The sequence below is a fragment of the Diplodia corticola genome (genome assembly GCF_001883845.1).
Source record: "Diplodia corticola strain CBS 112549 chromosome Unknown scaffold69, whole genome shotgun sequence".
NCBI lineage: Eukaryota > Fungi > Ascomycota > Dothideomycetes > Botryosphaeriales > Botryosphaeriaceae > Diplodia > Diplodia corticola.
Window position 1 is genome coordinate 128,292 of NW_017971548.1, and position 25,068 is coordinate 153,359.

General features: G+C 56.0%; 5 protein-coding genes across 5 annotated transcripts; 3 read left to right on the forward strand and 2 right to left on the reverse strand.

Moving 5' to 3' along the window:
* Window positions 1-842: 842 nt before the first annotated feature.
* BKCO1_6900044 (pab1 binding protein) lies at window positions 843-4,668 on the forward strand (the record flags this gene model as incomplete). Its single annotated transcript, XM_020278465.1, has 5 exons — window positions 843-988; window positions 1,310-1,508; window positions 1,634-1,895; window positions 1,951-4,413; window positions 4,460-4,668. The coding sequence occupies 5 exons, from the start codon at window positions 843-845 to the stop codon at window positions 4,666-4,668; spliced, it is 3,279 nt and encodes a 1,092-aa protein (XP_020126192.1).
* Window positions 4,669-5,544: 876 nt separating this feature from the next.
* BKCO1_6900045 (ubiquinone biosynthesis) lies at window positions 5,545-7,382 on the forward strand (the record flags this gene model as incomplete). Its single annotated transcript, XM_020278466.1, has 3 exons — window positions 5,545-5,852; window positions 5,907-7,078; window positions 7,132-7,382. 3 exons carry the CDS (start codon window positions 5,545-5,547, stop codon window positions 7,380-7,382), a joined length of 1,731 nt encoding a protein of 576 aa, XP_020126193.1.
* A 1,109-nt stretch (window positions 7,383-8,491) lies between these two features.
* Window positions 8,492-11,373, forward strand: BKCO1_6900046 (e3 ubiquitin-protein ligase hula; the record flags this gene model as incomplete). Its single annotated transcript, XM_020278467.1, has 9 exons — window positions 8,492-8,528; window positions 8,589-8,627; window positions 8,680-8,785; window positions 8,849-8,982; window positions 9,042-10,521; window positions 10,577-10,714; window positions 10,765-10,990; window positions 11,050-11,219; window positions 11,274-11,373. 9 exons carry the CDS (start codon window positions 8,492-8,494, stop codon window positions 11,371-11,373), a joined length of 2,430 nt encoding a protein of 809 aa, XP_020126190.1.
* Window positions 11,374-15,723: 4,350 nt separating this feature from the next.
* On the reverse strand, window positions 15,724-16,065 carry BKCO1_6900047 (uncharacterized protein; the record flags this gene model as incomplete). Its single annotated transcript, XM_020278468.1, has 1 exon — window positions 15,724-16,065. The coding sequence occupies one exon, from the start codon at window positions 16,063-16,065 to the stop codon at window positions 15,724-15,726; it is 342 nt and encodes a 113-aa protein (XP_020126191.1).
* A 7,633-nt stretch (window positions 16,066-23,698) lies between these two features.
* Window positions 23,699-25,056, reverse strand: BKCO1_6900048 (tyrosine-protein phosphatase siw14; the record flags this gene model as incomplete). The annotated part of the gene is made up of 5 exons (XM_020278469.1): window positions 23,699-23,938; window positions 24,014-24,206; window positions 24,262-24,472; window positions 24,529-24,935; window positions 25,010-25,056. The coding sequence occupies 5 exons, from the start codon at window positions 25,054-25,056 to the stop codon at window positions 23,699-23,701; spliced, it is 1,098 nt and encodes a 365-aa protein (XP_020126194.1).
* Window positions 25,057-25,068: the final 12 nt, after the last annotated feature.

Sequence of the window (25,068 nt, forward strand, 5' to 3'; positions counted from 1 at the left end):
CGGCGTAGAACAAAGACAGAGACACACAGGACGCAAGTGTTGCGAGGGCGTTTTTGTCGGTGGTTAGCGGCGGCTGCCAATCGCGCTGGGTCCTCCGCCCTGCTGCTTTGGGCGTGCGGAGGTGTGGCTACGAAAGAGTGGCTGGGCGGTCTCTGCCAGTCACCCGCCTGCTCGCTGGCTGGGCGGGCCGGAAGACGTCCCGCGCTGCAACTTGGAGGCGGGCAAGCCCAGCGCTCGCAGCATGCCCGCGCGCGGCGGCTGTTTGCATGGGCGCCGCGTGCGTGGGTGAGCGGTGCGAGGCGTTGCGGAGCTGGAGCGGCCAGCAAGCTCATGCGCCTAGCAGCTCCACCGCCAGCAACGCCCGGCTGCGACTGCTTGTGCAACGCCCAGCAGGCGGGCACACCCCCAGCCAGACGCCCCGTCGAGTCGCCTGCGCGCCCCGGCACCGGTTGCACCGACTGCCGCCTCGTTTTCCGCGCCTTGGGGTGGTGCGCGACACTGCTGCCCGTACATAATAGTGATTGAGACTCGAGGGTTCCCGCGGGCAGCCAGGATCTCCGTTTTAGCGTGAAACCACGCTCGATCCAACAACCTTCAACGGCTTCACACCGGGGCCGTCACCTCACCTACAGAGGACACCCTTTCCAGGACCTCGCCCGAACACCCTCCCTCCCCCCGCCGTGCCCGCAGCGGCGACAACGCTCGGTTTCCTGCCTCTCGCCGCCGCAACCACCGTACCTTGGCGCTCCCCGGCCAGAGCTCCCCGGCCCGTCGCGGTCCTCCTCTTCCTCCCTGCGTCCCGCCAACTACGAGGCTTCGACTGACCCTCACCCAACCCGACCATGGCGTCCATGAACGCCACGAACGGCAACGCCTCGCCGTCAGTCAGTTCTGGCAGCAACAAGGCACAGCTTAAGACGACAACGAGCGGCAAGGCCATGGACGGCACGCGCAAGCAGGCCGCCAGCCCCATTGACGCCTCGCAGAGGTAAGAAGCTCCCCTCCACCCGCCCGCCGTGCGTGGGCAATGAGCCTCGTTCGTGGCACAATGTGACCGTTTCTCACCCACCGAATCTCCTCCGCGCTTGTGGTCCGATTCGACTTCTGCCCGGGCTCGAGGTTACACCATCGCTGCAGCGATTGGTCCGCCTGCGCTCCCACCTGCATCTCTCTCCTTCATCTTCAATGCCCGCTCACTCGACCACGTCTTTCCACTCGGTCGCTGTCTGGTCGCAACCATCCCTACTCGACTCACGGTCACGCAGCGGAGCTTTTTAGCACTCACAGCTAACGTCTCGCTTCACCGTAGGAAAGCACCTGCTCCCAAAGCTTGGTCCTCAGGGACCAACCCGATTACCCAACGCCCCAACAATCCGGCATTATCGAACGGCGTGGCCGGCGCAGGCAAAGGCCTCAAGGGCATGGCGGTTCCTTCGAAGGAATCCTCGGCTGCGGACAACAATAAGCATGCGCACGACCGCATGATCTTCTTAATCAGTAATTTTGTTGTAAGTGCACCACTTTCGGCGACAGCCTGTCGCAAAGGAGAGGCCATCAACGTCCCTACGGTGATGCACGCACTAAGGCGCGATTACGCGTTGTACAAAAACCTCCGCTAACATCGAACTATTAGGGTATGCCGGCAACTGTCACGTTGAAGAGCGGCGAGCGCTTCTCCGGTATATTCTCGAGCTCTTCTCTCGAGCAGCAGGAGTACCGTTACACTTTCAAGATGGTGAAGCGGCTGCCGTCCTCCGGTGGCCAGGTCAACGGTACATCAGAATCTCAGGACTACTGCGGTGTTGGCCAAGACCATCGCATGGTTTTCGACGTGAAGGATGTTGTCGTTCTGAATGTAGAGAACGTCGCCATGGATAAGACGAAGGCCAAGAACGGTGTGTATTTTCCGTGCGATTCGGAAATGACAACCTGCTGACCTATGACCCGCAGGAGCCTCCATTGGCTTCAAGACTGACAGCGACATCTCTGGGCACCTCCAGGCGCGGGAGCGCGACCTCAAACGATGGGTTCCCAGCGCAGACACCGACGTTGACCTTTCGCTTGGCGATAATTCCGGTGCTGGGTGGGATCAATTCGAGACTAACGAGCGCTTGTTTGGTGCTACAAGCAACTATGACGAGGACTTATACACTACTAAGATCGATCGCAGCGATCCTCGGTACAGGGACCGAGCAGCGAAGGCTGAAAGGCTTGCGAGGGAAATTGAGTCCGGTACCGCACTGAATGCTCACGTCTTGGAAGAGCGTGGCCAAGCAGCTATCGATGATAGTGGTTTGGACGAGGAAGAGAAGTACAGCGGGGTCAAGCGCGACTTGCCATCGCTTTCGTCGGGTCAGTCCAACAAGTACACTCCACCCGCAAGGAGAGCGCCTACTGCGCAGGCCACCATTCCAGGCGCGCCGGTCGATCCAGCCATCATCTCCTCGCAAATCGCGCGCCCTGAGGCTTCCGCTGCTCGCCCTCCGCAGCCCCCGACCGCCAACACCAAGGATCAGCAAGCTCCCCCCGCCGCGCCGAAATCTGAGGACAAGCCAGCTGCAGCGAACGCAGCCGCGGGAGAGCAGGCAACTACGGCGAGCAACGCGACAAAGCCCGCGGAGACGTCCGCAACTGCGACTACCACCGATGGCAACAAGAAGCAGCCACCAGCGCTGCAACAAACTACTTCAGATATGGCAGCTCGGAAGCCCGGACGGACTGGGCCCAACACTGTTGAGCACGATCTTTTGGACTCCTTCAAGCAGTTTTCTGCCAATGAGAAGATGAAATTGCAGGAGAGGCAGCGTCATGCCGCCAGGCATGACAAGAACGTCAAGCTCAATGACCTAAAGAAGTTTGCGATGAACTTCAACTACAGTGCTCCCATTCCAGAGGACTTGATTCCGATCCTAGCCAAGGACCCCAGCAAGCAACAGGAGATCAAGCAAAAATCTCAGAAGGCCGCCGAGGATCGCAAGTCTTCAGTTACTTCGACTACCGAGGCGAAGGCCGCCACCAACAACGTCGATGTCAAGACGCAGCAGAGAGCCTCTGGGCCTGCGGCGCCGGCTCCTGTTAATCAGCGTGGTGCAAGGCCGAACCAGGGGCCTTACCCTCAAGCACCCCGTGGCGACAGGAACGCTCAGAACATTCCGGGTATGCCACCTAGGAATGGCCCGGGAATGCTCAGTCAACGTCTCGCAATCACGCAGCAGCAACACAAAGCTGGTGTGGGCATGCCTACCATGCCGATGCCAATTCACGACTTGCGCATTCCGCCCTCTGGCCCTGCCGCGCCATCGAGTGGATCGCACACGCCGTCCTCGAGCATTTCGACCAGGTTCAATGTCAAGGCTCTCGAGTTCCGACCCAATCCTGCTGCTAACACGTTCACACCTGGAGGCAATGGTAGCAACGCATCGAGTCCGAGGAAGGAGTCTGCCCCGCCTCGTCTAGAGCCACGTAGGGCCCCGACGACTAGCTTTTTCGGCTCACACAAGCCCACTCCGGCCACCGACAAGCCCGCTTTGGCCGATGTGTTTAACCCAATCAAGCGTATGAAGAAGGACGTACAGGCTGAGAACAAGAGCAAAGACTACGCGCACAACGGTGGCATTCCCCAGGCCTACAGGACCCCGCCTACCTGGGACGTCTCGGACCAGAACGGTGAAAAGAAGTATGCAGACCTGTTTGAGCGTGCTCCCATCACAGTCCAGCCGAACTCGGCTCCTCAAGCTGCTCTCAACAGCGTTCAACCTCCACACCAGCACCAGCTTCCCACTCATTTGCAACAGGGCGGGCAGGGAATGCCGCAAGTGCACACTCCCCAACACACGCCTCGCCACCCTCCTGTCCAACCCCATCATCCAGGTGCTCCCCACTTTGATGGTCATAACATGCAATTCTCAGCATCCAACTCTTCGATTCACCCTTCCCCTCGTGCAGGCATGCCCCAGTTCATCTACGGCCAAGTACCACAGCATATGCCCAACTTCCAGCAGGGCGCTATGCCGGCAACCTATGCGATGAGCCCAGCAATGCGTGCAGTACCTGTTGGTCCTCAGCCGGGATTTGTTGCCCAGGGTCCTGTCATGGGTAGCCATCCCATGATGAGCCAGCACTCGAATGGTCCTGGAATGTTCCCCGGGCCCCAGATGCCGCAAATGCCCCAGATGCCCCAGATGCCCCAGATGCAACAAATGATGCAATCTCCAGCTCCAGGCCAGGCCTATCCTTACCAACCCGGGATGATGCCTGCACCTCCTGGTGCCAATGGTTTTCCTAGTCCGAGGCCTGGTCCAGCACCCATGATGGTCCACCAGGGTTCTCAACAGGGGCATGCCCCGCAGCAGTTCATGCCTATGCCCAATGGTGGATACCCGGGTCTGTTCCATCAGATGCAACCGGGATCAAGTAAGTCTTCGTTATCACCCAGCATGAGTCGGCTAACCGTGAGCAGTGACACCTATGCGTGGCCCTTATCCACAGCCGCACATGCAGTACGCCTCAAGTCCTCACCAACACCATCAATACCCTCAGCCACACCGCGGAACCCCTAGTGGCGCCTACAGCCAGCCGATGATGCCCCAGCATTCTTTGCCTCCCCAAATGCCTCCTCCCGCCGGGCCTGGCCAACACGTGCCTGATGTTGGAGAGAAAGTCGAATGAGCACCTTCATAGCGCAGGGTGACTGCATTCGCAAAATCTTCCAGCTGCTATAGGGATGCCTTACTGGCGGGAGGCGGACATTGCTACTTCATCCCATACTTCTTTTTCCAGGCTTTTCCTCATTGCTTGCATTAGCGTGGCTGGGTCTCGTATCGCTTACTCGGCGATTTGCTGGTACTCAAAAAGGCAATTGGCATTTAGCGGACGGCGTTCCTTCTGGCGTCTCACGGTTGGGGTGGCATGCAGACCACGATGGGCGAAAGCCCGGTGGTCATGTATGCAGATGATGAACATGTGGCATGTATCATGTCACGGATGCTGAGAACGGATGCTTTCAGTCCTCAACGAGTGGCGTTGTGGCGGCGGATGGCTAAGGCGGTTCACGTGGACCTGGATACGCAGGCCGACGTAGCGGAAAGCAGCGATGATAGGATAGGGGGGTGGGGGTTGATCAGGATACCTGAGTCGCTGAGAAGCAGTAACAGGGTGAAAGTCGAGCGAGCAGAGTGAATTGCCAGAATTACAGATGCAAATGAGCGACGGAATCTCTGCCGTGATCAGTGACGTATCCTCCGCTGAGCGGAGGAGAACAAGTTGCATCCGACGTCCGGCGTCGCAGGATGCCTTTTCTGATGATGTCCAATGCCAATGCTGGAGATTAGATATGGGCGGTCACATCAGCCACAGCGACTTCCCACCTCGGAAGGGGGAGGTGGCTGACCAGCAGCGCTAGGTCCGAAAAAATGTCGGGATCCTGGCCAGAGCAGCATCATCTCTCCCACGCGCTCTGAACCCTGTTGTCGTCCGCCTTCCCCGAGCGTCTGGCTGCGCGCACAACCTCCGAACGGCCACCCGTCCTCTCACCAAAATGCGCATATGATGTTGGGTTTCCCTTTGTTTTCCCCCCTGCTGAGGAGGACTGCCGCATCCCCGTGGACCTGTAGGACCTGCCTTCGGCAACAGCAACAGTCTCAACAACCTCTGCGTCAACGTCTCGGCTACGCCACCCAATCCAATGCAAGGAGCATACCGCGTCAGAAGAAAAGGCGCCGGCTTATTATTGCTGCAGCCGGCGGCGGTGCTGTCGCCACGGCTGTGGCGGTGAGCGACGATGCGAAGCACGCCGTCACGGCCGTTCGGCGCTCAGGGCGAGTCGTTGCTACTCTTTACGTGAACATTCAGGAGTAAGATGCCGCCATACCTATACGTGTATCTGACTAACGGCGCTTGCTTCAAAGTTATCGCAAAACGCTCAAGCATGACGCCGACCCCGGATACCCCGAGCTCCTCAAGGCCTGCCACAAGCGCTGCGCGGAGAGAACGTTGTGGACGTTGGAAAAGAACGGCTCCATATTCATCAAGCTGGGACAACATCTGAGTAGCATGAACTACCTCCTCCCGACCGAATGGTGCGACACGTTCATTCCGCTGCAAGACAAGTGCCCGGTGTCATCTTTCGAGTCGATCGAGGACATGGTGATGAAGGACACCGGACAGTCTCTCAGGGAATACTTTTCTGAGTTCGATGAAACGCCAATCGGCGCGGCGTCGCTGGCCCAAGTACACTGCGCCGTGGTGAGGGAGACTGGACAGAAGGTCGCGGTCAAGGTGCAGCACCCCGCGCTGGACGAATGGGCCCCGCTCGATTTGGCTCTGACCCGGTTCTCTTTCGCTACGTTGAAAAGATGGTTTCCCGAGTACGATCTTACATGGCTCGCCGCCGAGATGGACATATCGCTCCCTCAAGAACTGGACTTCCGCAGAGAGGCCGAGAACGCCATGCGGGCCAAGAAGTACTTCTCCAACATCAAGGATGCGCCCCTGATTATTCCGGACGTGCTGTGGGCGGAGCGCCGCTTCCTAGTCATGGAATACGTCACCGGACGTCGGCCGGATGACCTTGAATACCTTGATTCACACGGCATCGACCGTGACGAGGTGTCTGCAGCTCTTGCGCGTATATTCAACGAGATGATTTTCGGCGCCAACGCCCCGCTGCACTGTGATCCTCATGGCGGTAACCTTGCCATCCGGCATAACCCTTCCCGATGGGGCAAAGGAAACTTCGACATTGTTCTCTACGATCATGGCTTGTACAGAGATATCCCCATGGACATTCGTCGATCGTATGCCAAGCTCTGGCTCGCGGTGCTGGATGCGGACGAGACTCGTATGAGGAAATACGCAAAGGAAGTTGCGGGGATTCCCGATGAATACTTCCCTTTGTTTGCGAGCGCCATTACTGGCAGAGACTTCACCGCCGTGACGGCGGGTGTGGACAAGCCGAGAGATGCGGCCGAGAAGGAAGCCATCTCGACTGCTCTTGGCGAGGGTATGCTGCAGCAGTTGGTCGATCTACTTGGCAAAGTTCCTAGGGTCATGTTGCTTATTTTGAAGACCAATGATTTGAGTAAGTTTGTGGAAGACGGGGCCAACAGCCGCAAGACTAACGATTGCGCCCAGCACGATCACTCGATGAGAACCTCCACACGCGCCAGGGACCAATCCGAACGTTCTTGATCCTCGCTCGTTACGCATCCCGGACTGTATTCGAAGAGCACATGGAGGCGTTGAGTGGCAGCATCCTGCGGCCGCGCAACCTCTTCCGCTTCTTGCGGGCTTGGCTCTCGTATGTGAGGGTGGACTTGGAGCTCAATCTGTACGAGTACTACCTGTCTATCAGACGGGTGCTTGGGATGCACCCAGTGCTGTAAATAAATAGCTTGAGGAAATCACATTGTGGCGTTGCGAAGCACGCCCTGGACAGGCTCGCATGTGGTGGCGCTGGAGGAGATTTTTTATTTTTTTCTGCGCAGGTACTAGGCATAGATGACTACTTTTTTTTAGATGCAATGGAAGCGAAGCGCAGGCTCTGGATGCTTATCATCGACTGACTGAAGTGCTCCCAAGGGCGCGATGTGGGGCCGAGCACTGGATGCTACGCAGAACACAATCACAAAGCAGTTCAAAGCGTGCGGCGGTGCTGCGTTCGGCCCAGGACAGATGTTCAGTCGGGTAGGGCGGCACGGCAGGAGGCAGCTCCAGGCTGCAGAGCGGCGGTGCGCGAATAGGGCGCTGCGGGCTGCGGCACAGATAATGGCACACAACGGGCGGGCTCCGATTGTTCGCAGGCGGTCCTGGCGTTGGCAGCGGCTGGGCCTGAGGCGGATTACATCATGCGCACAGCCTGGAGGAGGCGTCAGTGTCGCGGGCTGTGGAGGGAGAGCCCGTGGAGCCCTGGTCAGGCGAGGGCGGAGAGGCGACGGGGTGATTGACGGCGTGCCCCCTGCACCGCTGCGATCGCTCGCTGTCCATCGTCGTCCATCGTGCCTGTCCGTTGTGGTGCGCCGCTCTCGCTCGCTCCCGTCGCTCGTGCAGGCCCGCCGACCGGATTGATCGCATTAGTCGTAGGGATCCTTGCGCTTGTAAGCGCGCCCCGCCGCCCAAAGCAAAGACCCAGTGCTGCCGGCGGACAGACTCGACACCTCAAAGATAGAATTGCACCACGCCTCCCACCCACGCAACAGCCCCCGTCCGCTCCTCGCCGCCGTCCTGGCCACGCAACCCGCCAACGTACGCCCGTCCGATCCTCTTCTGCTGAACGGTGCTGCCACAGCGCCCGCGGGCCGACGCCTGGCCCTTCCGCCGCCGTCGAGAGCTGCACAGCCCCCGGCCATCCTTGACACCGTCCTGCGCTCACCACGCGCTGACATAACCGCTGCGGCGCGCCCCAAGCCAGCTCCCTGAGCCCTCTTGACGACAGTTCCCTTTCTACGTAAAACAACGCGAGCGGCACCGAGAGCGGAGCCCCCAAGAGCGCGCCATGGAGCAGCCCGCCCAGCCCAACCTGCGCGTTACCAGTGAGTCCACCCCGCAGCATGCCATAGCTCCCGCCGTCGCGTAGCTGACCTGTCCCGCAGTCATCGCCGCCGATGGCCTGTACAAACGCGATGTCTTCAGTAAGCCACCCTCCCCCAGCTGCCTGCCGCCCCGGTATTGATCGCTCCTCAGGGTTCCCCGATCCCTTCGCGGTGGCAACCATAAATGGCGAGCAAACGCGGACCACCAGCGTCATAAAGAAGACACTGAACCCGTACTGGAACGAGAGCTTCGACATGTAAGCACGCGCGCCCTAGCCGCCAACACTCTGGCTCCAGTAGCCGTCGCTGACACGGCGCAGGAGGGCAACCGAGGACAGCATTCTCGCCGTCCAGATATTCGACCAGAAGAAGTTCAAGAAGAAGGACCAGGGTTTTCTAGGCGTCATCAATGTGCGCATCGGCACCGCCATAGACCTGGATGCCGGCGGCGACGGTAAGCCAGACTGGTGGCCCATGCCACTCCGGTTTCAGCTCTAACGAATGCTCCCGCAGAAATGTTGACACGCGACCTCAAGAAGTCAAACGACAACATGGTCGTGCACGGCAAGCTGATTCTAAATTTATCCACGAACTTGTCGCAGCCCATTAACCAGCCTAATGGTCCCCGCCCTTCCTCCGTTTCCGCTCAGTCCTCGGTTAACGGTCTTCCTGCATCCAACAACCCCACCACCCCTCTCAGTGCTGGTCCATCGAATTCTTTGCATCCCGATATGTTCCCCGGAAGCCGCCCCGGCGCTTCTGCCGCTGCGGCTGCAGCCCGTCCGAATCAGCCCGCCCCACCTGGAGGTCCGCCCAACGGAACCGGCGCCGGCAACGCACAGAGGAACGCGGGATTCAGTGCTTTCGAAGATGCTCAGGGCCGTCTACCTGCTGGTTGGGAGCGTCGGGAGGACCATCTAGGACGCACGTACTACGTTGATCACAATACGAGGCAGACGACATGGATCCGACCTGCCTCTAACGTCAACGAAGCCCAACAGAGGACCCAGCTGGAGGCGCAGACGCAGCAGGAGCGGACGAGGCACCAGAACCGTATGCTTCCCGAGGACCGCACCGGTGCCAACTCTCCTACTCTGTCAGAACGTCAACCCTCGCCTGGATCCACTCCGTCTGCAAGCGCAGTTTCCATGATGGCCACAGGGGCTACCACGGCTGGAACCGGCGAGCTGCCTTCGGGATGGGAGATGAGGCATACGCCTGAGGGACGGGCCTATTTCGTTGACCACAACACCCGGACCACCACCTGGGTCGATCCCCGTCGCCAGCAATATATCCGCATGTACGGCCAAAATGCGCAGAACGGTACCATCCAGCAGCAGCCTGTATCGCAATTGGGCCCGTTGCCTAGTGGATGGGAAATGCGTCTGACCAACACTGCCCGTGTCTACTTTGTTGATCACAACACGAAGACGACTACCTGGGACGACCCCAGGTTACCGTCTTCTTTGGACCAGAACGTGCCACAGTACAAGCGTGACTTCAGGAGGAAGTTGATCTACTTCCGCTCGCAGCCCGCGCTCCGGATCGTATCTGGCCAGTGTCACGTTAAGGTCCGCAGAAGTCACATCTTCGAGGACTCGTACCACGAGGTTATGAGGCAGAGCGCTGGCGACTTGAAGAAGCGTCTCATGATTAAGTTCGACGGCGAAGATGGTCTGGATTACGGTGGTCTGTCCAGAGAATTCTTCTTCTTGTTATCCCACGAGATGTTCAACCCGTTCTACTGCTTGTTCGAGTATTCCGCGCACGACAACTACACGCTCCAGATTAACCCACACTCTGGAATTAACCCGGAGCACTTGAACTATTTCAAGTTCATTGGTCGTGTTGTGGGTTTGGCCATTTTCCATCGCCGATTCCTGGATGCATTCTTCATCAGTGCCTTCTACAAGATGATCTTGAAGAAGAAGATCACCCTCCAAGACATGGAGGGTGTTGATGCCGATTTCCACAGGAACCTTCAGTGGACAATGTGAGTAACTGAGCGCTCTATGGTGTTTGGTTTGCATTATTGACAAGATTGTCAGGGACAACGACATTGACGATGTGCTGGACCTCACTTTCTCTACCGACGACGAACGGTTCGGTGAGACTGTGACCATTGATCTGAAGCCTGGCGGAAGAGACATCGAGGTGACCAACGACAATAAGCGAGAATATGTTGAGTAAGTAAAATTGGTGCAATCAGGTTTGAGCCACGAACTAACTCGAATAGACTCATCACGGAATGGCGTATTCAGAAGCGCGTGGAGGAGCAGTTCAATGCCTTCATTACCGGTTTCCACGAGTTGATCCCAGCAGATTTGATTACTGTCTTCGACGAGCGCGAGTTGGAGTTGCTCATCGGAGGTATTGCAGATATCGATGTGGAAGACTGGAAGAAGCACACGGATTACCGTGGCTACACCGAGAGCGATGAGGTCATCCAGAACTTCTGGAAGGTAAGACGACTGTTCCCAGTTTTAAATTGCTTGAGCATAAAGCTAAAATCTGGTCATAGTGCATCCGGAGCTGGGATGCTGAGCAGAAGTCGCGTCTGCTACAGTTCGCTACTGGTACTTCCCGTATTCCCGTCAACGGCTTCAAGGATCTCCAGGGCAGTGACGGTCCAAGGAGATTCACGATTGAGAAGGCGGGCGAGATCACGCAATTGCCCAAGTCGCACACATGGTGAGTGCTCATCTCTGACGTGGTCTGCCATTATTTGCTAATAACGATGTGCAGTTTCAACCGACTCGATCTGCCACCTTACAAGACGTACGAGGCGCTCAACCAGAAGCTTACGATTGCCGTCGAGGAGACTGTCGGTTTCGGACAGGAGTAAGCGTTCAGGCGCCCTCGAGACCTGAAGAATTGTCGCGGAGGGAACTCGAGATTGGCGTATACCCTGCTTTTTTGCCGTCGTCCGGACATTTCTTCAACTCACACATTCAACATTGTTTGTCCGCCCGCCCGTCCGCCCGCTCATACAGACTCCCAGCTCGCGATCTTCTTCTTGTATAAAAGGAAAGAACGCTTTTTCATCGTGTATAGGCTCAGGCGCAAACAGGGGAGTGAGGAGTATCCGAATCATTTATCTCACAGCGCTCGCACGATGACCAGCATGGGAAACAGATCGACAAGAGGAGAAAAGCGAGGGTGTACTGCGTCGTCTTGGAGAGATGGGGGAGGAAGAAGAGAGAGGCTGGACCCCCTCTTTATAAGCTGTTGCGAGTGGGCGCAACGGAGGTGAGAGGTTGGAATTTCTGTGGAGGCAAACTCGAAGATGAAGGTAACGAGGAGGGATGGATCAAGGGATGGAGGAGGAGAAGACCCTTGGAAAGGGAAAGGGAGGGGAAAAAATCAACAATTTTTTTTTATTATCATTTGGGCTGCGGGCGAGGAAACAGATTCCTCTTTGTTTTTGTAATACACATCGTTCCCAGGACCCCATGGAAATGGGGGGGGTTTAGTTTGGGAAGGAAGAGAGAGGATATCGATCGCTTCTTTTTTTTTTAGACATTGCTTTTTTTTCTCGATTAGTTCCTCGCAATGATTAACGGAGGCGCTTCTAGCTTCTTCCTTTTCTTTCCCACCCCGCCCATTTGCTCCCTCAGGATTGATGAAACCGGTTGTTGCTTGATCTTCCTACTTCTCTATCTTCCATGACCTTCGCTGCTGCTTCTTCACGTTTTGTTTCTTCTCTCCTCGCTCGCTAGTGTTTACTACTCCTCCGTGTTCATGTTGTCGTCGGGAAGGGAGAGTGCGTGATCAACCCACTTCCCCTCCCCTCTCCTCTCCTCTCCCCTCTCCTTCTCTCTCTCTCTCTCTCTCTCTCTCTCTCTCTCTCTCTCTCTCTCTCTCTCTTTCTCTTTCTTTGGTTTCTGTCCCTCTTTCCTTTTTATATGCACCGGAAGCTCAAGAACAGGTGAAATTGCGGGATAGGAACGAACGGCCAACCTCGTGAGCGGGGTGGAAGGGAGCGGAACGGACCAAACAGAAAGGATTTCAGTCGAAGTGGAAGCAAAGAGGAGAGATCACAGTATACGTGCGCGGTTGAAGAACTGGGTTGGCTGGTTGTCGACGCTGGGGAATAGACGCGGCAGTTGGGGTTAGGGGGGAATGAGGCCAGATTGGCATGTTACCGAGCGAGGAAAGGAAGGAGCGGGAAGGCATTGATGTATATGAGGGGGTGGACAGTTTGGTATTTGGTGTTTTTTTTTTTTTGGTGCTTGTGGCTTCGTGTCTTGAGGCTGTTGGTTCGAGTGTAGGCGTTTTGTTTTTGTGAGAGCATGGTATTTCATCGTACGTTGCTTGAGTTTGGCTATTCATTTAGCTTCGCCGTGCTCCGCCAGTTCTGCTTTTCCCCGTGCAGTATTGGCCTTGGGCGATGCGGGCGGGGGGGGTTTTTTTTTTTTGGTTCTGAGCCTGCACCTTCGTAGTGATGGGTCGCTCTCTTCCCCTTTGGGCACCATTATGAACTAGGCGAGGTAAGGAAAGAGCGTCGTTTGGCTACGACGTTGGGGTGACGTGGTCGATTGCATATGAGAGACTGATGAGAAAGTGGGGGAACAGCATGCAGAAGGGCGGGTACGTAGTGGAGACAAGGGTAAGAATAACAGTTGAATTTTCGTTTGGAGACGATGATGATATTTTAGGGTTGTGAGATATTTTTATCTCTGCCAGCAGCTCGGTTGTCAATAAGCTTTTCGGCCTATCCTCTGCGATTGATGCACACCATTCTTGGCGAGTACGAGGACGCATGACGATGAATGAGTCGGTGGATGGGTGTGCTATAGAAGGGAGGGTAATATCTGCCAGATAGCAACGGCAAAAGCCGAGTTAACCTTGGCGCTATAGGTGGCTTTCGGCAATGCCGTATAAAGACATCGACGGCTATACGGCCGAGAGAGTAGCGGTGGTATTTATAGGCCGGGATTGGTTAAGTTGACCATTCTTTGCTTCGGCAATGATGTAGGAGGCCTAATAGGCCGTGGGCTGGATATCCCGGGACGGACCGTGGGGCGAACATTTCATTTGTGGCTAGCCATGGGCATCTCCGGTCGGTATGCCGATGGCCGGGACGTATGTAATGGCCATTACCTCATGCGCTAAAGGCGCGTTTGTGATAGATTGCGTCAAGACTTGTCATCACCGTTGGCTTGGGGTCGACGGAGCGCGGCGCCGAAATTATGTGCTGGAGGCAATAATCTCCACCGACAGCGTGGCCAATGCCGGCCAAGAATGTGCCCATGGTCACCACAACCGTCACGATCACCGTCACCACGACGAACAGCGGGGACGGCCAGTGCGCGCGACAGGATGTTTACTCCAGCAACGCGGTGCAGGCGGAACCGAAAGCGGACATAAGCATGTATGCACGCGACGGGAGGTGGCTGAAATGTATGTACGACGGACCTAGCTGTCAGGCTGTGAAGCCGTCGAGGAAGTGCAGTCGGGCTTTCGCTGTCGATCGCTAGGGATCAGCACATTCCGCGGAAGGACGGCTTCGCTCCAACCGAGTCGGAGGGCATGGATGGAAATGGGATGGTTGGGAGACAGGGAGATGGAAGGCAGATGCGGAGAGCGGTGCAGGCAGGCTAGCCCGTCGCGGGAATGTTCTGCGCTGTTCTGAGGAGATTCTACGGGGTGCTGTTTTGGCCAGGTGGATCAGGGTCATGGACTCAGGCCGAGGATGTGGTGAGGGGTGGTTGCAAGAGGAGCCGACCAGAGGATGCGGCGAGAGGGGAACGGAGGCGTATTGCGGGCCTTGCGGGAGAAGGACGGGGCAAAGGGGCACATGGTGGCCGCAGCGCAGCCATCAATGCTGGACGACCAACGGAGCATCGAGCGTCGTCTGACACGGAGCCGGGTCCATTCCTGCAGCATGAGCGTGTGGTGCCTCTCGCGGTGAGGAGAGTCGCTCGTTCGATGAGTTGCGGCGGCCGTCGCGGCTGCGCGGCCAATGGCAGCCGGATCCAGCTCGCCGGTCCAATGGATGACGGTGGGTGACAGCATGGGCGTGGAGGCGGAGGTGCGGCTCTTCGCTGGCGCCGGGCGCGGCTGGCAGCGGGCGAGAGGGCGCTGGGCGGGACTGGGTGACTGGGTCGGGCTGGGTCATGGATGCGGGCGCGGGCTAGCGCGGGCTGGGGCGGGAGCAGGAGTGTTTGAGAAAAAGAGACGGAGGAACCTTGTTTGCGCAGCTGAGGCGCTAGGTAGCAAGAGCCCCCTTCACTCTTCTGCTCCCATGGCTGTTTGCACCTCGACTCCTGCGAGCTGGCCGGGCGCGGGCGTGGGCTGGTGTGACGCGAACACGACGGCGGTCGCCACCCGGCGGCAGCGGCAAGACGTGGATTGGGGTGGTCTCGTATGTGGCTAAGAATATCCACCGCGCTGCAGGGACGGCTGCTATACACAGCGCCCCATGCGGCTAGCCCGCGGCCAGACTGGCCCGATAAACTCAACCAGAGGCTGCGGCATATGCACGGATACAGACGACGGCGAACACGAGCGCGCAGGAGCAATGCCCGCCATGTGATGGCCTGCTCCCTGGCCGCCGCCGGGCCACTAGCTGCTGTCATGGCTGCTGCCATTTAGTCGCGCCCTCCCCAGCGCTGCTTCCTCTCCTGCTCCCCACCTCGCCGCTGCTTCCGTTCCCAGCCCAGTCCCACCAAAAAGACCTCACGCCCATCCACTCGCTCTGGGCCCAATTGATTCGCTCGCCCGTAGACCGCAGCCAAGCCCCAGCTCGCCGGCATTCTCCTCCCCAACAAACAACAAACAACATTTATCTCATTCCGCCGCGCCCGCTCTCTCCACAACCTCGACACCCCTCCAGTCCACCTCTCACCATGCGTTTCACTGTCGCTGCCGCTCTCCTCGCCTCGGCCGGCTTCGTTGCCGCCCAGAGCACCACCACCTCGGCCGCCTCGTCGACCTCGTCGTCGTCGTCGGACTGCGATGCCCAGAAGTAAGCTGCTGCCCCCTGCACCGACACTTTTCCCTTTGCTGACCATCTTGCTCCTGCAGCATCGTCGATGCCTGTGTCACCAGCATCAAGCCCCGCACTACCGCCTGCGACGGAAACGATTGGAGCTGTCTCTGCTCCGCCTACACTGATCTTGCCACGTGAGTAAACCACCAGAAAGCGGAATGGAGCAATTGCAGCTGACCCTACTCTTCCTCTCTCTAGCTGCTACAACAACTGTCCCAACGACCCCACCAGGTCGTCCGTCCAGAACCAGGTGACCCAGTTCTGTGCTGCTGCCAAGGCGTAAGTACTCTTTTTACTCCCTCTTTGCCCATTGGCATCTGCAAATTGGCTGACATCTTCTTTCCCCAAACACAGCAACAGCTCCACCTCCTCCTCCAAGTCCGGCTCTGCCACAGCCACCTCCAGCCGCTCCAGCTCGGGCAGCGCCGCCTCGGCCTCGGCCTCGAGCACCTCGACCTCGAGCGGTAACTTTGACTCGTTCTCAGGCTCGAGCAGCACCTCCTCGTCTTCGAGCTCTTCGTCGACGGGTGCCGCTGCCCCCATTCACGTCCCTGCCGGTGGCGCCCTCGGCCTGGCTCTCGGCATCGCCGCCATGCTGTAAATGAAAAGCACAACGGAGAGTCCGAGGCAGCGTACGCGTGGAGAATAATTATTTTTTTTTCGAGGCGAAGATTTCATTATCTAGCTTCTAGTTGTGATGCAAAATGGGGTGACGAATCGTTTCTTCGGTATCGTGGAGCTGGATGTAATGCATAATGTGCTTGGTCAAGATTGGGTTCGGTGTCTTCCTCGCTTCTAGCCTGTATATTTTCCTGATCTGTTGTGTGTGGGGAATGGAAATGCTTCGTGCCTGATGCATTTGCGAGACGCTGCACTAGTGTCCCCTATTTCTTGCTGTCAAGGGAAATTGTAGTAGCTAATATCACTGAAACGTCGTTTCTTCATCATGTTTCAACTCACTACTGCCCAAGACCCTTTCGTTTCCCTTGATTCGCGTCATGGTATCTTGACGTCAACGTTGCTGTTCTGCCGCGTGCTTCGTTACTGGGTCAACACAGGAAACGCTTGCTCGTCGCGAAAAGAAGCATATGCTCGCTTTCGCCAGCCCACTTCATCTTTCCCCATGGTTTCTCCTTGACCAGAGAGGGAGGCTCCCCCGCTTTCTCCTCAGTTCCTTCTGCCGTAATGGGAGGACGGCATTATTGCTGCTCTTCTGGATCCCAGACGACGTCACCTGATACAACTCTTCAACACCTGGTAGAACAGGGAGAGCTCATGAATTCGGGCAGCGGGGCCTGAGTCCCGAGAACGCGGTTCTCCCGTTCCTTCTACCGAGTTTACCGAGCAATCGGACCCGCATCGATCTCTCGTGTTTTTTATTTTCTTCCTTGTGGCACAGTCGGGATCGAAGACCACGAGTCATGGTCGGATGGGGGTCAAGTCGGGTGGATTTTCTGGAAATGACGCTGTTCGTGTGCAACGTCGGGTTGCTGTGCTCTCTGTCTCCCTCTCTCTCCCTCTCTCTCTCTCCCTCTCTCTCTCCCTCTCTCTCTCTCCCTCTCTCTCTCTCCCCTTCGATTCAGTGTCCATGCTTTTCATATGACTTTTCGTTTTTCCTTTTCCTCAACGTGTGGTTGCATTCTTTGGGAGGACCGGAAGGCTGTACGGTTTGTGGAACTTCAGGAGAATATTGGTTTCTGGAAGCGGGGTCTTGAATTTTCTTCCAAGTACCTGGTTGTATCAGATTGAGTTTGGGTTTGATTGTGCTGGGGTGTGGTTTGGATGTGTATCGCGGGCGTTTTCTTGTGCTTTTTCACCTGAGTCAGAGTCGTGATGTTGAATCGTGGATCATTATAGCGGCATCGTATCCAGAAGATGAACACAAGGATCTCATTTCCAGGACCTCCCCCGCGCTCTCTTGCTCGTTGTTGATCATCACTTTTCTATTTATCACTGGGTAATACTAGGTGGAGTTTGAAGGTTGGCGCCCAGGTACCTTACTGTGTGTCTCATAGCAAACTTCGAGCCACATGATATTTTAAATACAGATAAATCCTATTCAAGTTAAACCTTGATTTCTTCGAGGTCTCCAATAACCTAGGTGCACCAACTGATTAGTATAACAGGTAGTACTCTTTCTGTGCGGCTCGGAGCGTCGTAATAGTCTACTAACTTTCGATTACCTGACCACGTATAAAGTATGGTGGATATCGTCAATTGACTAATAAATTGCTGAGCATCATCAATGATTGGTGATGTACCAGCTGTTTCTCATTTCAATTACCCGCATTAGTGTCACGCCGTAGAATCACAACGACATAGGCGCGAGCCCGACATTCAGAGGGACTCCTTGATACGGTTACTGTCAAAAAATACCTTACCCACATATGTTCCTTCTTCGTGGTATCGGATTTTCAAGGTTGCGTGAGTATAAAGTGAGAGGTGTTTGGAGTGTCTGCTACTAGAATCTAGTAACTAGATAAAGGCCTCACCTGAATCGATTGTTGACCCGCACAAGCCAATGGGTGGAACTGGGCCAAATATCGGAAAACAAGATGGTGTCAGAAATCCGCATGACTGCGTGCCTTCGCTTCTCCGAAATGTCCCATAGACGTCAAGTACTTAAAGACGGCCGACAGCCTACTCAATCCCGAGCCCCAGTGACTCTCAGAAGGAAAGGAAACGAAAATCGTTGTCATCGCACTGTGTGATGTCCTCGAATCTCCCTCAGAACATTTCCGCCGCCACGTTGTGAAGATCGAGTGAATGCTGAAGTGAAGTACTTTGTGAAGTAGAGATGGCAGCAGCACCATTGAATAAGACCATTTGATTCTCTTTATTATTTTACTAAGATGCCGACCGTATTTAGTGTTGGTCGGGGCTTTTTAAGCAGTTAGAGGACGCTAAGACAGACGTCAAGAGCCTGATGAAGGAATATCCGTGCCTCTAGAGATATGCTAAACAGGGCATGCTGAAGCGGTAGATGATCGCTTTACCGGAGGCTTAGCCTTTGTAGCAGAGATGTCAAACAGCAGCGTTTTCACCTGGTGTTCATCGTTATCAATCATTCACATTACTGCAATGAATACTACGTATTTCTCTAAATCCTCATTATACACAATTCAGTCTCGCTCTCGCCCTTGCTCTATTCCTTGTCCTCACCGTACATATCAGCTATATACGCAAGCAAACGTAGACAAATCATGAGGGAACATGTGTTTACTCCAATAACCATGCACTGTCTAACAGAAGAATATGACCTCTATACTCACCGTTGTGTAGATTATTGGGAACCCGACGCTCAGATACCAGGCTCTGAAGCAGAATAAATGTGATACCGAACGCCGCTTTGTAATCTGAAAACTGAAGTCCGGTCTATTGGACACTTGGCCCTCGACATGCCTGTATGCGCACTATTGCTCTTGGTGATGGAGCCATGGATTTTGCGAGATCTGAATGTGGGCGGCGGACATGGGTTGGACACGATTCGTTAAATCAATGAAGCTTAAATGGTTGCAGCCATTGGTAGACACTGAGCGCTCCAGTATTTCCGGTTTCCTACCAAACAACTCTAAAGTAGTATCTAAGCCCCTCATCATCTGGGGAAGGGATCAAAGGTAATTCGAATATGATGTATTGTCGGTGTACTTTGAGCTTCGTCGTCACATACTTTAGCTGCAGACAGACTTTGGGTGAAAGCAACGACGCACCGATTATATGTCATTTGCGCCGAGAAACCACACGTTGTTCTCTACCAGCAGGAGAATTTCCAGATGTTCGCTGATTGGATGTGCCACGTATATCGTTTCGGAGTATCTAGTAAATCTGTACTATTGGAGTATAGCCGCACCCGTTGTTCAAGTACGACTCTTGCCCCTGACTCCTCACTTCTCAAAGTTGGACCAGCCCCACACCCCACCCTATATATGTTCCCTGGTAAGCCCCATCGAGTCCCAACAAGTGTGTTGCTCCGTGTTTTCAGATCCGGTTTGGTCGAGAGATAGTCACGATGGTCAAACGATGGTGTTCTTGATCGTCTTGCCAGTGGCAAGACGGGTGTGTAAGAACAGAAGATAGACCATCAAAAACATGGCTGATTCTGTCTCGGTAGGTAGCTACATGATCGAAGGTGAGGCCAGTGATTGATTAAAGCGTATTCATTCAAGGTGTGGTGGAGGCTGAGCCGTGAAGTGGTACTTATCTCTTCCGTTATCCAAGGGACTAGAAAAAGAAAAAGAAGACGGCAGAATATTGACAGCCACTGTGCCATGAGCGTAGCTCATTGAAAGGGCATGCGTCGGTCCATAATCGTGAATCACAAGCGGACCAAATTGAAGACAAGGTATGTCCATATGTGACTCGTAAGTGGGGACAAGCATTCAACGTCGGGTGAGCTTAGACCCGCTTACGCAGCGCAGTCGAAGCATCCCTGCCATGCTCAAATCACCTCACGCGAGTTCATCACTGGTCTTTCAGACAGATGAGCTATCATCATCCCTGCTCTGCATCCCCACTTCCCCGGAGAGCCAAAGGATGCGAGCCAGCCGCGGGCGCCAGACCGCACGGCTTCACGACACGCCCCGTACGAAGTGAAGTGAACATGCGGCGCTGCTCAGGCATCCACACCAGCCGCCAGCCGCAAGGACAGTCTATCGAGATTGGGGAACAGATGGCCATGAACGCGGACCGATTGGACTCGCACGATTTTTGCTTCAACAATTGTTTCATGAGGACAATGGCGCAAATAGCGCGGTCGCTAAGACACAGTATAGCAGTTGGGAAGGCCCAGGCCGCGTCCGCTCCGCGTGTCCCGCGTGTCCTCCACACTTCCCGTCCCTCCCAGAGGGGGATGCCAGGGGAGAAAGTCATTGCCGCTCCGAGTGTGATAGCGGCCACAACATGTCGACTGCTCGAATGGGTTGGGGATCATGCGAAGGGAGACGAATTGGGTCTGGTATGCGTGGCTGGATGAACAAACTTTTCCTTGCTCCAAAGCCTCTCAGCCAGCCCGCGCGCCAATGGAGAAGGTACAATGGCTTCATCAGCCGATCATTCTGCCGTCACGGCCATGAGCACGCGCGTGGTTCGATCGATGCGTGTGCGAGTCACGAAGCCGAGCAAAGGGACGGCACACGGTCGTTGGCTGATGCGGTAAAGGGCTGCCCTATACCGCTGGTCAGGTCCCCGAGTAGTGCGTTCTCCCCATGCAGCAGGCCGACGTCGGCGGTCGGAGACGGAGGTGGAGGTAGGTAGTCGGACGAACCGGCAGCTTGGACAGCTTCGGCCGACAGTACAAGAATGCATCGCCACCAGCTCCCGCGGCTGTCCGAGGCCTTGCGCGAGGGTGATGCAGGGCGTGGAACGTGTTTGCCTGCATGCCGGCCAACCACGGCGCACTGTGCCCCCAAGATGATGCACAGCCATGATTGCGCAGCCACGGCGAGTGCTGGCAGGAGTCGGCAGCAACACAGCTGACGGCGGAGCCAACACTCGGAGGCTTCCGAAGTAGTCATCATGGTAAGATGCACTAGGGGCGGTAACCACGATGCGACCAACCCCGCCGAAGGAATGAGCTTGGATGGCGCCTCCTCTACCAGCTCCTCCCGTCGTCAGCGGCTGGCGCGCACTACGCAATCCAATCAATAATGCGGCCAGAACGCCACGGACGCGCATGAGGTGCGGCGGCTTGCTGCAGAAACCAAGGCCACAACGTGCTGCCACTGCTGCTGCTGCGGCACTCGAAAGCATGCATATCGCCAGAAAAGCTCCGTCCCTAGCCGATGCAGCACAGCCGGCAGTCCTCTTCCTCTGCGTGTCCACGCAAGGCCAGCGATTATTCCATAGCGTCGCCCTCGAGCAGGTGATACCATGGCAGTCAGCCAGCAGCTCTAGGCCCCGTTGAGCGAAAGAGTGAGAGTGAACCAAAACGTCCCGCTCCCCGCCAAGGCCGGGAGCCCAACTACTGTAGAGTACCAACCCAGCACGAGTACCGCACCACTGCCCTCCTCTCCTCAGTCCCCGGATTACCTCCCCTCCCCACATGCATCGTGCGTTCCCTTCCACCAACCCCCCCTTTCTTCGCTCGGATCGGCAAAGAAAACAATAGTAATAAACAAGGGCCAAGCAACAAGCCATGCGCTCCCACCAGCATGATAAAATCTCCGGTCTGGACTATCCTGCATCTACGCCAAACGCCCCCGCACCCCCGGTCCCTTACCACGTTCAGAACGACCTGCATTAGCGGCTACCGGGCTGCACCATCAACCGACCTCCCTTCCTCTCATCATCAACCGCGCCGAATCTCCAAGGGAGGATGGGGAGGGGGAAAAAAGAACCGCTTGTGTGGAACCGGTTTCGTTCTCGTTGCGCATCCGCACCGTTTATTCCGATCTCCACTTCTTCCCCCACATTTTAACGCGCGCCCTTGTCGCGGTGCTTTTCTGATCTGCCGCCTTGGTTTTTTCTGCTCGTGTGAGATCGTTTGCCGATCGATATATGCAGTCTGACCCCCCTGCTTTGATCATCGACGCATCCTTTTTGCATGGGGGTGTGGTGCTACTACTACTTGTTGGCCATGGAATGAATGGGTATGCCAATATTACCCCAACACATACCCTTCCAGCCACCCCCCAACCATGTCGTACGTAGCAAAGAAAAAACCGTACCGAAGATTCTCAAGGCAGGCAGGCAGGCAGACAACGAGGGAGAGGTCCGTCCGTCCGTCCATCCAGGCAGCCCGCGCAGATGATGAGAGAAAAACCCACTCACCTCCGCCCCGCCACAGCCATGTATGCTACTCTCGATACTACTACTGTACGGCGTTTTTATTGGTGGTGCCTGGCGCCGCGCTGCGCCGTGGCGTTTGCGGACCGACCTACCAACCATTTCCCGCCGCTACCCCCCACCCCACTCTTCTCATCACACACACCCCCCTACCTCTTCTCGGTTCTCGGGGCTTTTTTTTTTTTCCTGCACGAGCCGCGTTGCGCGGTTGGAGGGAGAAAAAAGAGAGAAGAGGGAGAGAGGAGAGAGGAGAGAGGAGGAGCGGGATCGCCCCCCTCCCCGAATCTCAGACGTTCTAGAACCTTGGGGAACCCCTGTCGCCGCCGCCCCAAAACTACTACTGCGTGCCGCGGCTCACGCACGACAAAACCGTTTACGAACTTATTTGTTATTACCTCCTTGCATGCATGCATGCATGCATGTCAAACCGTGCATTTCGTATTGACCAAGTGAAAGCGAAATGAAGATGGGAAGAAAAAAAAGGGGGTGGGGGGAAAGAAGATGAGTTTTTGTTCTCTTTCTGTTTCCGAAAAGGAAGATCTAAGTAGTAGACCGACCTAGAGCAGATGTGTATAATGCAAGCACCCGCTTCCTATGTACTCCCCATGCTGCCGTAAGCCTCGCGGCAAGAGCGGGATAGCAAGGAGGGAAAAAAAAGGCCACCTGCTTTGCTGTCTCTGAACCCTTCCTAGCTCAATCGTGAGACGCATCGGTGGCTGATGATAGTGTAGAACAGAAGACAGTCGAAAAAAAGAGCAAAAAGGAATCCCAGTAGCTGATCGCTTCCTCCGTGTGCTCCAATGCAATACCCTGACAGCTTGTTGCTGCTAACCCCGTGCCCGTTTCTATGCAAGTAGTCGTACCACGCCGATGCCCTCTTTCCCTGTTCCCTCTGTTGGTACAACTAGTGATATAATACAATTGGAGAATCGAAAAACGCGCGACAGCAATACACAGGCTCTTTCCAATACTGGTGCGAGAGCAACAATGCTTGAGGGGGGTACTCGATGGGCAAGAAAACAGAAATCCGCGCCATGGCCCCGGAGACAAAGGAAAAGTGGTCCTATCCAAGAACCGATGCTGTAGGACGCCCGATACGTGACAGGGAGTCATGGCCTTTCTTAGAAGGTGACACACGCGAAAGCCACGTCTGTTGACCTTCAAGGGGCGAATTTGATGTGATGCGAGATGCGAGCTGCGAGCTGCGAGCGTTGAAGGAAATAGGAAATCGAAAAAGCCGCCCTTTCCGCTCTTTCTGAACAAACGCCGGGATGATCCACGATGGAGACGATATTTACAACGGGGTTACGGGGGTCGGTAGACGTGTCCGTGGTTGGCGAGTGACCTTTGGTTATTTCGGTCCGTAACACATGGGTCTATGATGTGCGGCCGACTATGCAGCCTGGCGCGGCGAGCGCGCGGGTGTGGGCAGCGGCGAGCGCGGCTCGTTGTCGGAAGCCCATCCGTGGAACCTGGCCATCCACAGTACCGAGCGCTCGTCGAAACTCTCCACGAACTGCTCGTCGAAAGCGCGGGCTTTTTCTGCCGCGTACGTGTGATAATCTTCCTTGATCTGCTTCTTGCTCTTCCCCAGGACTTTTCCAAGGCATGCTACAACGCAGCCGGTGCGGTGCTGGATTTTGATTAGTTGAGAGTTCGGCTTGCGGCACGTCCGGAAACGGCATGGTCAAAGGGGTAATTTGCTTACCTTTCCCTTGTTGCAGTGAATAAGCAAAGGGTAATTGCTCCGGTCCAGAACCACCATGAGAGCATGCACCATAACATCTGGCGGTATGCAGACCTGACCCTTGTTCGCCGGAACATGCACACGGTAGTGGCGGATACCGTTCTCAGCTATGAACTTGGCGTAGGGTTCAGGGCATTCTTCCTTAACGAGAGTGCTGAAAGCCACATTAGCAAGGCAACCCCCCTTTCATCCAAGCACTTATAACTCACAGTATGCTTTTCACTTTCAACGTCTTCAAGTACTCGTAATTCTCTGGCTTCGGATACGCGCTTCGGAAAATCTTGCCGTCGACGACGGTGCCGAAATTGTCAGGTGGCGTGAGGCGCAGCAGGTGCGCAGGCAGTTCGGCCACGAAACTTGAGCGCCTCGAGGACATGGCGGTCGAGCTAGCTGTCGTCACGGACGAGCTGACGGCTGTGACTAATAGCACGGAGTCAGAGGGCGTTCCCGCCACAGTGAGGCACGGTGCATGTTACCTGCTCCCGCTTGGACCGTCCCCTCGCTGCGGATCGCTCCAACGTTCTTCTCCTTCGTCTCCTGCGAACGCAGCGACGCCGACCCCTTGGGATGAGGCACAACCAATCCCCTGAGCGCAGGTGTCGCCATGTCGGTGCCGTCCACGAGGGTGTCCATACGGGCGGGTTTGGCGGCCGAGTCGTCGACAATGTTGTACATGTCGGCGCCGGAAGTCAAACCAGGACGTGCTGATTCACGCCCTTTGGTGCTGCGAGATTCGGAGATGTCGCGTAGTGGAAGTCTGAGTGAGCGTGAGGGCGTGTCGGCAAGCGCGGCGAGAGTGGGCGTTTCGGTGTTGGGAGTAGAGGATGGAGGAGGGTGTGCTGCCGTTGGGTGCGCCGCCAATATGTGTTTGGAGAGATTTGCGCTGGGACCGCGCGGGGCTGCGGGGTGGGCGGGCAGAAGTGTGATGTGTTCGTTGTGAAGCGGCCTTGGGGTCACCTCAGCTGCGAATTGCGGCCTTGCTGGGGCGCGGTGAGGGAAGCCATGGTGTATGTGTT